General features: G+C 45.9%; 1 protein-coding gene across 2 annotated transcripts in view; it reads left to right on the top strand.

The window, feature by feature from the left end:
- Window positions 1-13,081, top strand: part of GLIPR2 (GLI pathogenesis related 2) — a 36,120-nt gene extending 23,039 nt beyond the window's left edge. For both annotated transcript variants that reach the window (XM_081166925.1, XM_081166926.1), the window contains 4 exons: window positions 889-997; window positions 6,380-6,483; window positions 7,568-7,645; window positions 9,907-13,081. In XM_081166925.1, coding sequence (XP_081023051.1) covers window positions 889-997; window positions 6,380-6,483; window positions 7,568-7,645; window positions 9,907-10,067 — 452 coding nt within the window. In that variant the 3' untranslated portion in view covers window positions 10,068-13,081. The remainder of the gene's footprint in view (window positions 1-888; window positions 998-6,379; window positions 6,484-7,567; window positions 7,646-9,906) is intronic.
- Window positions 13,082-13,936: the final 855 nt, after the last annotated feature.

A 13,936-nucleotide genomic window follows, 5' to 3' on the forward strand; every position in this document is an offset into this window, starting at 1 on the left:
TTTATGGTAGCCCAAATCTCAGTTGTATGGGTGTACAGTGGTGCCCCGCAAGACGAATGCCTCGCAAGACGAAAAACTCACTAGATGAAAAACTCGCTAGACGAAAGGGTTTTGCGTTTTTTGAGTCGTTCCGCAAGACGAATTTCCCTATGGGCTTGCTTCGCAAGACGAAACGTCTTGCGAGTTCTTGTGAGTTTGTTTCCTTTTTCTTAAAGCCGCTAAGCCGTTAATAGCCACTAAGCCACTAAAAGCCGCTAAGCCGCTAATAGCTGTGCTTCGCAAGACGAAATAACCGCAAGACGAAGAGACTCGCGGAATGGATTAATTTCGTCTTGCAAGGCACCACTGTATGTATATATCTCAATTTTAACTCATGAGCTATTGCTGCAGTCTGCTCTGATTGTATATTTTATCTTTATGAACACTGTTTTTATTGTGTTATGCGAGCTGGACTTTGACCGTAATAAATTATCTAAATCTTAGATATGAAAAAACTAATATTTTATGCTAACAAATTGGCTTTGCTACTTTTTTGCATTGGTTGTTGAAGATGAGCTAAGAAGGTTATGGTTATAAGACAGAAACTCTGATTACAGGTCAAAAGCTTTGAATGCCACGATTACATGCATATTATAGTTCCTTTCTTCTTGTCTGTCTCTGCAATGCCATATATATCATAATACATCCCCTCTCACCAGAGCTTGTGCAACTAAGTGATCTCAGGTCCAGCTGTTTTAATACAAGGCACCTGATGAGTTGGTTAAACTGATTTTCTTCTTATTTTGTAGGCTTTGAAATGTAAGAGCAATGTAAGATTTTGACCCTTGCTTAGGGCCTGAAGCAGAGACTGGAATTGTTTTGAATTTCTAATGCTTTATACCGTTTTAGCTTCCAAGCAATTTGCGGAAGAGGTCTTAAAAGCCCACAATGACTACAGGAAGAAGCATGGAGTTCCCTCACTAAAACTCTGCAAGAAGTTAAACAGGGAAGCACAGCAGTGAGTACAACTACTTCTTTATTTTGTTAATTGAAGAATTTATTGGTATTGCAGTACTTTTGATTAGATTCTTGATTTGTTGATACTCAAATCCTCATAGATTTATTTCCTTGAACAACAAAAAAGACATTTTTTCCCCGCTGCCAGGATCAGCATAATTGTCTTCTCCAGTGGTGCCATATTTTGAAAGAGTAAGGCGGCACACAGCAAAATCTCTAGTAATTTCAAAAAGCATTGGATGAAAGGAAGAAGACAACCTAAATGTTGTTAATGCCAATGGCTGGCACTACCAAAGAATATTAGAGCTAAGGAACACAAGCAAAATTACATGGTGCATGTTGTTGTTGTTTAGTCGTGTCCGACTCTTCGTGACCCCCTGGACCAGAGCACGCCAGGCACTCCTGTCTTCCACTGCCTCCCTCAGTTTGGTCAAACTCATGGTGCATGTAGCTTAGCTCTAATGTTATTTGGTATTGCCAGCGATTCACACCACCATTTCTTGGACCACTTCACACAGTTGGTAGGTCTCATAGGATGTCAGGGAACTGACATCGGAGCCAGAGGCGGAGGGAAGGCTCCCAAGTGATGCTGGAGAAGGGCCCAGCAGGGAGAGAGGCAGCTCATCAGCTGGGGAAGGAAATCAGCGCAACACCAGGGATATAGAGGGGCTGATGGGGGAATCGGCGAGAGGGCTCCAGGACTCTTCACCGGACACCAGCAGGGAGAGCACGGGTTCTCCGCTACCCACACCCTCCCTGCGCAGAAGACTTCCGCGCAGGGAGAGTAGGAGGAGACTTGGCATCAAACAGCTTTTATGCTGGAAAAGGTTTAAGAAACGCCCACTGACGGATTCTGCTAGCGACTGAGGCAGCCACGAAGTGAAGGGCTGTCCAGACAGAAAGGTTTAACCAGGCAACCTAGCCAGGAGTGGCGGCAACTTACGCACGAGCAACGCCTATTATTATTACATAGGATGGGATGCTTCTCTGTACAAAAAGACCACCCAGAATAGACACAGTAGCTCTTAGCATGTCTGAGAGAAGGGGCCTCACTTTATCCCTCATGTGCTCGTCTTCTGGATGTATTAAATTTATATAATCTTTCAAGCATTCTGATGCTCACCCTGTCTCTAAAAACTAAACAGTTGCTATCATGTTCCTGTTGAGGAAAAGATATTAACTGGCTGGTTTGAGGAGGATCACTTCATGGTGTTGACACCCATGGCTTGGCCACTGCCAGAACTCCTTCATGGGGACCTGTGGGCTCTTGGAGACACACTGTGAAGCAGGGAGCATTGCATTCTGTTGCGCTATCAACATTCCAAGCGTATTATAGGGTTTGGTAATCTTTGGAAGTCTTCAGGTCTCACAGCAGGGCTGCCTCACACTCTCCTCCTCCTCAGGCGGACGATGTTCTGAAATACCTCATATCCCTTAAGGAATGGGGATTAGCTGCAAAATACCACGGCTTTGCATGTAGCCGTGTTCACATCATTCAGCAAACTCCTGCAGCTTCCAGACCTCTGTGACTACTTCCATGTATGGAAGCTGCTGGAAGGCTGGTGCAGAAGCTACCCACCCCCCAGCCCAGGACACTAAAAAACCAATTGCATATGCTGTCCTAAGGGACATATAGACTGTGTTGGGCTCCATGGGCTGGTCAAAGTACGAGACCAGGCTTTTCCAGGCAGCCCGTTCCCTTGCTTTCTTTGGGGTGCTGTGGGTCAGTGAATGCACAGCCAGCTTCTTGCTTCACTGGTTACCACGGGTCTTGTGCTGGGTGATCTGTGCCTGTCCCAGTCTTCCTTAAGGGTTCAGGTGCAGGTTTCTAAGACAGACCAGTCTGGAAAAGGGGCCGGAGGAGACAGCCTTATGCCCTGGCTTACATCACTGATTGTGGCGAAGGCCCTGCCAGATGCCCTTGTCATTAGCTAGGCAAGAATAATCTGAGAAACAGAAAAGGCATCATCAACCTCACCAGCCTACCAATCTGGAGAGTTCACTCTTGAAACACCCCCTTAATATCTATATTTTGGTCTGAACTGTCGGTGCAGCAGCAGTGATAGGGCAGATTGGGATGGGTGATTCAGCACCCTGGCATTGTAGTTCATAACAGGCCTGTCCAGACCTGATGGGGTACATCTGTTGCCAATGGGCACCAAGGTATGTATGCTGGATGTTTACAAAGACCTTTGAGAGTGGTTGCAGATGTAAGTAGGTTGAGGGGGGGGGGAGCTGACTGAGGGTGGGGCCAACTAAGGTGGCAGATAAGGCATTGGGTTGAATTCCTTGTCAATGCAGATGGGGAGGCAACTGGGACTTAAGGGATTGGGGTGCTCCCTTAAAGGTGTCTGGGGGAGGTGCTTCCATCCTGACACCCAGGTGGGGGCTAATGGGCCAGGATACCCCCGAAATGGCGATCTTAGAGGTCCCCCCCTTTTGAGGTACATCCCGGAGTGATCCTTAACCTGAGATTAACTCTTCTTTTATCCCAAAGCAATTGTCTTGTTATTATTTCATCTTCCTTGATTAGTCCCCAGCTGCCCACGGCCTCACTGTGTCTGGGCCCACAATCCTGAATTCACACACAAAGCGACCATCAGTAAGATGGGTGGGATTTGGCATCATACTAAGGTGATCATTATATCAGAACAAGTATTTGTGCTTTCTGGGCCGAACAACCTCTCCTTTCCTCTCCTAAACTCTTTTCTGGGGATTCTCTCAATCCCCTGAGCTGCTTTAGGAGAATTGGAGGGAGCGGGAAAGTTTAGTCAAGCTAGCAAGACTCATTGGTTGAATACAGCAAATGACTTTGCAAAAAGCAGTATCAGAAGAGGATCAAAGGCAATCCCATGCAGATGTTGATATTGGATGGGGAAAACAAAGACAGTCCTTCTGGTCACTTGTCCTACAAAATCCATGCATGACAAGCAAACCTAGATACTCACTCCCCAGCCTTCAGACAGAAAACCCAATAGGATGTAAGTGGGAGTTGAAAATAAAGTAAAGTGCAATAGGGTAAAATTAATGGCATAAGGTCCAATTCATTGTGAAAGGCTGTTCACGAAAGTATGGGGAGAACTACATGGAATCAGGCGCACAACTGTCAGAATGTTGTTCAGTGTGACAGCCAGAAAAGGGATGCAAGGTAAACACTGATGCAAAACACAATTTTTTAAAAAGAGATTCAGAGGAACTAGACCTACTATACTGCCCTACAGAAGATACCACAGCAGATGTTCTGCAAAACCTTTATCAGGGGAGCGTTGTCACAAGCTATTAAGAAAAATCAGCTTTGTGGGTTAATTAATATGTCTGTTGAGAAGGAGTGTTCGAAAAGGCAATAGTGCGTAATTAATTAATACTGTCCTGAGAAGATGAAGCCGCTAGAGAGTTAATGTCTATAGGAACGAAAAGCTAAGTGGCCTTCCTGAGCTTTCCGTTCTCATTTCTCTTCCTGCTTGCTTGTTTCTGGCGTGTGTGGATCTTAAGTGAAAGATCCCATTTGAAGTTTACTGTGCAGCCATGTCTGCCTTCAGTGTGGTGGCCAACACCTACTCAGCAACAACAGAAGCATAGAAATCTTTATGGGAGAATCACATCAGTATGAAGAGAAGCACACATCACTGTCAACAGTGTCCCTCATCAAATGTTGACTCATTTCAAATAACAATTTCTTACCCTTTCTACTATGAATACGGCATGGCCCACCCTCAAATTTACCTCTTTTACACAACCCAGTTTCAGATCAATCTATAGGACCATTTTCTATCTATAAACTCTGGAACCTACCTCCCCACCCCCCGATTTCTCATTGTTGTTGTTTAGTCATTTAGTCGTGTCCGACTCTTCGTGACCCCATGGGCCAGAGCACACCAGGCACTCCTGTCTTCCACTGCCTCCTGCAGTTTGGTCAAACTCATGCTGGTAGCTTCGAAGACAGTATCCAACCATCTCGTCCTCTGTCGTCCCCTTCTCCTTGTGCCCTCCATCTTTCCCAATATCAGGGTCTTTTCCAGGGAGTCTTCTCTTCTCATGAGGTGGCCAAAGTATTGGAGCCTCAGCTTCACGATCTGTCCTTCCAGTGGGCACTCAGGGCTGATTTCCTTAAGAATAGATACGTTTGATCATCTTGATACGGTTGATCTTTTTCCGATTTCTCATTACAGTGGCAGAATACAATTCAGCGGCCTCACCCTTCACATCCATAGGGCTAGGGTTAGCATTGGTCTTGGCATTATTAGTATTAGCATTTGGGGGGGGGGTCTTGGCTTCACTGCTGAGACAGGAGGAGGAAATGGGGGCTTGTCCGCCCTTCACCCCATTTCGAAGGCCAAAGGAAGGAATATCTAGGACAGGCTTCCTCAACCTCGGCCCTCCAGATGTTTTTGGCCTACAACTCCCATGATCCCTAGCTAGCAGGACCAGTGGTCAGGGATGATGGGGATTGTAGTCTCAAAACATCTGGAGGGCTGAGTTTGAGGAAGCCTGGTCTCGGAGGATCAAAGGGAGGAGCTTGGGCAGAGGCCGTGTTTGATGATGGCAATGATGATGATAAAGATAAAGAATTACTTACACTCTGCCCATCTGACTAGGTTGCTACAACCACACTGGGTGGCTTAAAAAGGTAAAGAGACCCCTGACCATTAGGTCCAGTCGTGGCCAACTCTGGGGTTGCGGCGCTCATTTCGCTTTAATGGCCAAGGGAGCTGGCGTACAGCTTCCGGGTCATGTGGCCAGCATGACTAAGCCGCTTCTGGCCAACCAGAGCAGCGCACGGAAATGCCGTTTACCTTCCCACCGGAGCGGTACCTATTTATCTACTTGCACTTTGACGTGGCTTACAGCATAATAAAAGCGCAGCAAAGCATCAAACATTTAAAAAAACCTTCCTGAAAAGTTTTCCACACTGGTATGAGTAGCTCTGGGGCACTATTCTGCTCTTATACGGAACATTGTGCATACTCTTCATTTAGAGCAGGGGTCACCAACCTACGGCCGGGGGCCAGATAAGGCCCAAGGGACTCGTTTATCTGGCCCGCGGCAGCGGCCACTGCTGCCATCCACTCTTACTGGTGCGGTGTGGTGCGGTGCAGTGCAACACGGGGACCCACTTCCTGGGCAGAGGAGCACCGGAAATAGCTTGTGCACACGGGCTTCCTCTGACCCAGATATGCACCAGAAATAGCGAGTGCGCGTGCGTACGGGCGCACGTTCCCCCGCCCTCTGGCCTGCTGCGCAGTCGTCACTGGAGACACCGACCCGAGGCAAGGAAAGCTTGGAGACCCCTGATTTAGAACAACCTTTGCCAATGACACCCATTTTGCTTCAGCATGATGTAGTCTGTTTCCGCTTATGTAAAGATCTTTCTTTTTTTATCTAGGTATTCAGAAGCACTTGCTAGCACCAGAATCCTCAAACACAGTCCTGAATCCAGTAGTGGGAAATGTGGGGAAAACCTTGCATGGGCTTCGTATGATCAGTCAGGTAAGATAAGTACATAGGAAAGACCTGTTAACATTGCAGTGCTCAAACATTTTCCTCCCAAAACTGTAAGGACTGCAATCTAAGCAACACACATGTGATAAAATACCGTTGAAAGCATTTTTTTATTTGTCAGTCCAATAGTGCGCAGTGCCATACTTAGGCATGTTCAAGTGGGAAATGTCCCTCTTGATTCAGTGGGACTTGCTCCTAAATGAGCATAGGATTGCAGCAATGCGTTTAAGACAAACATTATTAATTTTCAATGGTTGGAACTGGTTATATGCTTTGATTAGGTATCCCAGTGTCACCTTTGGTACTTTTGTTCAAGGCTTATTGAACCTAGGCAGAGAGCTGGTGTGGTATTGTGTCGATAAAGTTGGATATGAGCCAGCTTATATTTTTTTTCAGTTATATATTACATTTGTATCCCACCTTTCCTCTAAAAAGCTTGCATCTCCATATCCAGGGACTCAGCTACATTGGCAGAGAAAAAGTGCTTTATATACTTTGTATATGCATTATAATACTGTGACACCAGGTGGCGCTGTAGAGTTCCGTGTTTGCCAACCTGATTTCTCGTACAAAGTTTACAACACGTTTAACTGAAACACTTCTTCTTTCATGTGTCTAGATCCAGCCCAACTGCATTAAATATTAAAACATTTGAATTTTATAAAATTGAAAATGTGTTTAGTGCTTGCCAGTTATCTCCGTGATTTTACACTCACCGACCAAAACATTTCTAAATTTATTTTCTCTCAAAATACGCATTTTACATATTTTGATACATTTTTCAAAACTGCATCAAGACATTTGGTAACTGCAAAAGACATACTTAGGTGGTCAAAAATTGCTTTCTCTTTACATTTTAAATTCAGCTACTTATTGCTGTTTGTCAGAATGGTGTGTGATACTCTTTTTTTCCCCAAAACGTTGGGGTTTTTACTAACTTAATTCCAGCTTGGTTAGAATGTATTTTGAGAGCCCAGAGCTGCCTTATCTTGGAGGGAAAAAAGAACAGAGTGGCAGCATTTTTGCACCCCATCAGTTGCAATTCAACAGCATCTTTTCATTCATTTTGCAGGGAGCGAAGTAGCTGACAGATGGTACAACGAAATAAAAAGTTACAACTTTCAGAGTCCGGGGTTTTCCTCTGGGACAGGTGAGTATGGGCTTGGCGTTGCTTATTGACAGTTAGCCAGGGCTGGCCCACCTATGAGGCAAGGGAAGGGACTGCCTCAGGCAGCAGGATCCGCGGGGGCAGCAGATCCCGTCTCTAAGGAATGCATCACCCCGTGCTGCGGTGGCGGCGGCAATGATGGCTGTGGGACCCTCCTTGGAGGCCGCAGCTGCCCCCTCCTTGGCACCCCCCCCCATGCTGCCTCTGCCACGGCCTCTCAGTGAATAGGAGGCAATTCTGGTCTCCTCCCACCCCTAGAAAGGAAATGGTGGGCTCCCCATCCACCCAACGAGATTCAGAGAGTGGACCTCTCTCTTCCTCTCCCCCCCCCCACCTCAAATGTTGGGTGAGGCTGAATTGATTTCCCCCCCTTCACTCACCCATTCTTCCCTGGTGCAGGGGTGCCATTTTGTGGTTCACCAGAATGTTTTTGGCTGGCCCTGCGGATAACCTAAAGGACACTTCTAGTTTCTCACAATATCTCGGACATTAAGCTTTTATATAAACATATCCTTTCAACTGAATAGAGGGTGGGGAGGTGGAGGCATGGTGTTCAAAATTCAGCAAGAAACAGGCGCTGGGTAACCAAGTGTGAAGAAGCTCAGGCTTAGTAATTTCTAAATCTTCCTCTTTCTAACACCATAACTTGAAAAAGCATTGATTCCAAAGACACGTGGTTTAATTTTCCAGGAAATGACAGAGATACCAGTTAGGAGCTTTACTAACTGCATTGGGTTAACCTGTTAAGTACGGATGTGTTGCCATAGAAATAACTAACTAGGGATGCCTGGAGAGTAATAGGCCAGTGACTAGTCGGGGTTAGTCTCATCTGGCACGGGTCGCTGGGAATTCTCAAGAGGACAGACGTGCTGTCTTTTCTGAAACCAAAGCTATGACTTTGGGGGTTCTCCATGAAGCCTAATGGGGAGCAAGATTGGCTGGAGTGTTCATGCTCTTCCATTTAATGCTCAGCCGGTGTATGTTTATAAATAAAAGCGTGTATCACAAGAACACCACAGTCTCCAGTGAGCTTCATACCAAGGGACCTGAAACTGAGGTCAAACAAACAAGTTACCGTATTTTCCCCTCTATAACACGCAGATTTTTTCTCCTAAAAAGGAAGGGGAAGTGTCTGTGCGTGTTATTGAGCGAATGTGTGGTCCCTGGAGCCGAAAAATCAGTCAAAAATCAAATCGCGCTTCACGGAGAAGGGAAACCTGAAAAGAGGAAGTGGCTGCTTTCCTGCATTCTGCCTCAGGGTCTTACTGCCCACCCTCCTCTGTTTCGTTGCTGTGTTTGCTGAAACGGAACAAAGAGCAGGGAAAGCCCCTCCCCTCCAGGCAAGCAGAGGGGAAAGCAGAGTGTCGTTCCTTATTTCTCTCTGTGCTCCGGTGCTGCTGGGGGAGAGGGAGAGAGAGAGGGGGAGGGGGAGGGAGAGAGAGGGGCGGGAGGGAGAGGGGGAGGGAGGGAGGGAGAGAGAGAGAGAGAGAGAGAGAGAGAGAGAGATGGCTGGCTTGGGTGGGGAGAAACTTTTGCCTTTCTTTCCTCCCTCCCGTTAAATCCCTCTCCTGCATTCTTAGCCAGCTGCTTCTCTGCACACCCCTCTCATGTCCCTTCTTTGTTTTTCCTTCGCTCCCCACTTAAAATGTGGTTACAAAGCATAGATCCATATGGATCCTCAGGATCTTTGCATTGGGTCACCCCAAATTCACCATCAGATCACATAGCATGTCCATGGCTACAGCCTGCACCAAAAAAATCACACACCCACTGTTGCCTAGGGTCGCAGTGGTGCAAAAATGTGGTTACAAAGCATGGATCCACATGGATCCTCAGGATCTTTGCATTGGGTCAGCCCAAATTCACCATCAGATCACATGTCTGTGGCCACAGCATGAAGCACAAAAATGATACATCCACTGTTTCATTCAGAATGTTTTTCCCCTTGTTTCCCTCCTCTAAAAACGATGTGCGTGTTATGGTCATGTGCGTGTTATAGAGCGAAAAATACGGTAACTAATTGGAGCACTCCTTAAAACTTTCAAATGTATCCTCAAAACAATTGTTCTTTTAAAAAGTTATGAGCAAGCAATACTTTTTTGTGCACAAAGGTTAAGGTCCTTGAGTTAGGATGCTTGAATTTCCTTGAGCAGTTTTTCTGAAACCGAGTCCTGTTCTCGCCCAGTCTTGCATGAGATTCTTGCCCAGAGCCTAATAGATTCTGTTTGGGGTTTTTCTTTAAGGACACTTTACAGCCATGGTTTGGAAGAACACCAAAAAGATGGGAGTTGGAAAGGCGGCTGCCAGCGACGGCTCCACATTTGTGGTGGCCCGATATGAGCCTGCTGGCAATATTGTAAACCCTGGTCACTACGAACAGAATGTGCTCCCGCCAAGGAAATAACGTTGCCAGCAGCCTGAGGGAAAGGACTGTTCAAGCGGCTAATGAAAAGCAAAACGGAGGATCAGATTAGTTTGGATAAGCAGGTTTATATTTGAAAACGGTTATCAAATTTGCTACAAGGAGAGTGGCTTGAATCGTGAGAATCAATCTTGCCTACCAAAATGGACTTTTGTATGGAACCAGTGCCTAAAGGGCTGAGGAATCTCAGCAAGCCCAAAATGTAGAATGTGCAAAAATTAGGAGTTCAAATAATGGTTTTATGTAGCTCTAGGGTTCCTTTTTAAAATTACATTTGTATGGTTTAAGTAAAATTCAGTTGTGATAACTTTTAAATGTTTTTTTAAATCAAGTTCAGATTGCAAATTGCGAAGTAAACAGTCTGATTTTGGCTATTGTATCAAAACAGTTGAGTTCCTTATGAATCCCATTCACATCCATAGCCCTTGCTTTTATGCAGTACTTTATAATATTTTTGTATGCTCTTTCTAGATGTATGAGGGTTCTCTCTGTAGCCTGGATACACTCTGTAAATAACATTTGTGTTCTTTGGCCAAGTGCATGTGTTGAAATCACAATGGTCTGTCAGATGATGGTAGCATCTGGGAGCACAGAAGATGAAAACTGAACCCTGCAATGTACTGTATATTGAGCACGGTTTGCCGTGGCATGAAAGGTTTTCCAGTTAGTTGAAATTTGAACTTAGTCCTAGATGAGTAGCTACTATTTGGACGAGTACTATTTGTTCAGTGAAATCCGGGATGCCACATAGCAGCCTAAATCCAGGGCTATGTACATGTTGCAGTGGAAGTGCAGAATTCAGCTTCTTGAGAATCTTGCCAGAAAATAAAACCAAGCAGAACAGCTGCAGAAAGATGCTTAGAAGTGCCTGGTCAAATGCCCACCAATATGTCAGAAGCCTGGTAGTTGATGTCAGTACTTCCATGGCTTACATAGGTTCGTGACCTCATTAGTAGCAAAACCAGAATAAATTATGCAAGATAGCAAAAATACAGGTAAATTATGCAGAAAAGTGAAATCGTGCAAAAAGAGCAACTGTGCATAATTTATACTGGTTAAAGGATTACTCTTTTCTTGGTACATAATTTAGATGCCTGGTTGCAGTTTTGTTTTGTTTTTTTAAAAAAAGTTGGCACAATGTGTGCTTGTTGTATGTACAATTCAGATGACAATTTACATGATATGGTGTTGCTCACAGTGGTTTACATTAAAAATACATACCATGCCAGTGACTAAGAAAGGCGGGCCCTTTGGGATTATTCTACCATCATTAGAAATCATCATCTTTCTTAACACCATCTCTTCCCCCACTTTAAGAACTATTGTAAATCTTCTATTCATCTGCTCTTTCAGAACATTCCTATTAGATATGTAACTGGTAATGCATGACTTTATGCTGCAGTTCCAAGTGAGTGTAGGAAGGTACACGTAAATAAGCTTCCTGAGAAATTCAGTTTTCATTTTGTAAAGCAAGATGCAAAAATTTGCTAAAAGCTCAGAAGTATGAGCAGTGCCCGAATACGATTTTCAGTAATTGGGGACGTCAGGTTTCAGTGTCATTTCCTTTCCCATGATTAGCAACGGTAGCATAAATTATGAAAGACAGCAAAACTTGTAGAGTAAATTATGCAAAATAAGATAAATCATAAAATTTGAGCAAATTTTATAATTTATCACATCTCACAGGATTTTGTTTTCTTAGTACAGAATATGGATTGCCTGAATATATATATAGCGCAGAGTACACATAGTTCTGCACAGAAGACTTGCCCTTATATTTTTTATATGTCTATACATCTGAAATAATACTGGCTGGACTGTACATCTCAGCCAGCCAGCAAGGAAAAGAGAGGCAGTATCTCAGCTACTCCCAGGGAGGCTGCCAGCATCACCATCCAGCCCAGGGCAGTTATAGTTTATCCGATGCCAGCATTCAGATGATGCTTCCCTGTTTGGAGATGGATGGTGTGGAGGGGAAGGGGTGAGAGACCCCGGAGGAAGGGCACAAAGTGCAAGTCTCCACTGGGAGCGGTTTGATAAAGAACCAGGATGTGCACAGAGGGGAGAGAAGGGTTGGGTCACCCCAGAAGTTCCTGCCTAGGATTCTCATTTTGGCACGAGGCAGAGACCTGTGAGTTTAGACAAGTTTGGGGTGGGGGGGTCCTGTGAACCCCGGGCAAAGAGCAGGTGGAAGGAGGAGAGAGCCAGGGATGCCTAGATGCTAAGCAGCTGTCCCAGTGGCAGTCTGCTCCTTGCCTACCAGAAGAGGAGAGAAGAAAGACTATCAGTGTAGCATTGGGACATCCTGATGGGCGGGCAGAGGAGCCCATGTGGCCCAGATTGGGGACAGCAGCCCCTAACCTCCCTTGAAGCCCCAAATCCCCAAGGCAGCTTGTAGGCCTCCTTGCTTTAGTCCCAGGCTGTGAACACACTTAAAAGCAGATTTCTCCCCTCCCCCCAAAATTTTGGGCACTGTAAGTTTATCTCTCAGTTACAATTCCTAGCGACCCTTAAACCACAGTGCCTTGGGCAGAGGGGAGTCACGTCCAATAAAGTGAGGCATCAGGCACTGTAATTTAAGGGTGTGTGTGCTTCAAATGCCCTTTAAAGGCATAGTCCATACGCAGCCCCACTTTAACCAGAACACACACCTCACCCTAGGGAGGCCCACCCATGAGGCAAGGTGAGGCAACTGCCTCAGGTGGCAGGATCCAGTGGAGAAGCAGGTCCTGGTGTCAATCTTTCTACCCCCACCCGCCTTATCTCTTTACTTCCATGAGCATAGCCTTACTAAAATTGTGTATATTCATGAATATTCAGCTTCTGTTTAAAAGAAATGAAACATGAAAGCAGAAAGGTCTTTGCCTTACATGGTCACATGATATTAAATTAAGTTAGTGGTGCTGCTGTTTGTATTCCAAGTCCATTAAATGTAACCCAAGAATTCAATACAGCAGAATTGTTAATATTTGAAAATAAAGTATTTTTCGTATGAAGAGTTTGTGACTGTTGCAAAACTAACCACCATCGCTATAGCCATAATTCAGAAGAGTGGCCCAACACACACGGGATAGAGAAGCAATAAATGTTGAGACTCCATAAAGGAAGTTGTCACGGGCTGCCTCTGGTCTCAGCTCACAAAAGACCAACGCCAAGCTCTTCTTATATACAAGGATGTTTATTGCAGTTCATTATCGGTTCCACAACCGAGGCGTGCAGCCCCGAGTGTCTAACGTCAGACATTTGAAGTCCCCTCTGACTCGGTCCCGCCCCTGCACCAACTTATGAGGCTTGTGCTAGACCACCGCTTCCTGTCTTTCCTTTTCCGCAGGGTCTTTCTGCCCCCCTGTGTTCCTTCCCTCCTGCTCTCTCCCGAAGCGGATTCCTGAGATGCCTGTTCCCCCCTCCTTCGTGCTTTGGGGCTGGGCTCCTCCTCCGGGCTTTCTCCATTTCCGCGCGCCTCCACATTTGAACTTGGCGCGCGCTCGCTACCCCTGACCTTCCTTTTGACACTGACACTACTCCCTGTACTACTCTCCCCCTCTTCCGCCAGGACGTCCTGCCCCGATCTCCTTCCCCTGTCTCTTTCCTGCTCCGCTCCGTGTGTAACACTGGGAACCCCCCTCTCTTCCCTTCGTTCCTGCTGGGAAGCCGGCCCCGATCTCCCACTCCCGCTCGGGGTTTCCCTGCTGCTTCCCTGCTCCTGGCAGGTCCCCCCTGTGACCCCCCCTTGTCCTGACTAGGGGCGCCCCCTCCTGAGAATCCTCCGATTCACTTGAGAGACTCATGGAAGATCTCAAGTCATTGTCATCCTCTTCCTCACTGTCCTGGGATTCTTCCTCATCGCTCTC

This window comes from Podarcis bocagei (genome assembly GCF_964188305.1).
Source record: "Podarcis bocagei genome assembly, chromosome: 13".
Classification (NCBI taxonomy): Eukaryota; Metazoa; Chordata; class Lepidosauria; order Squamata; family Lacertidae; genus Podarcis; species Podarcis bocagei.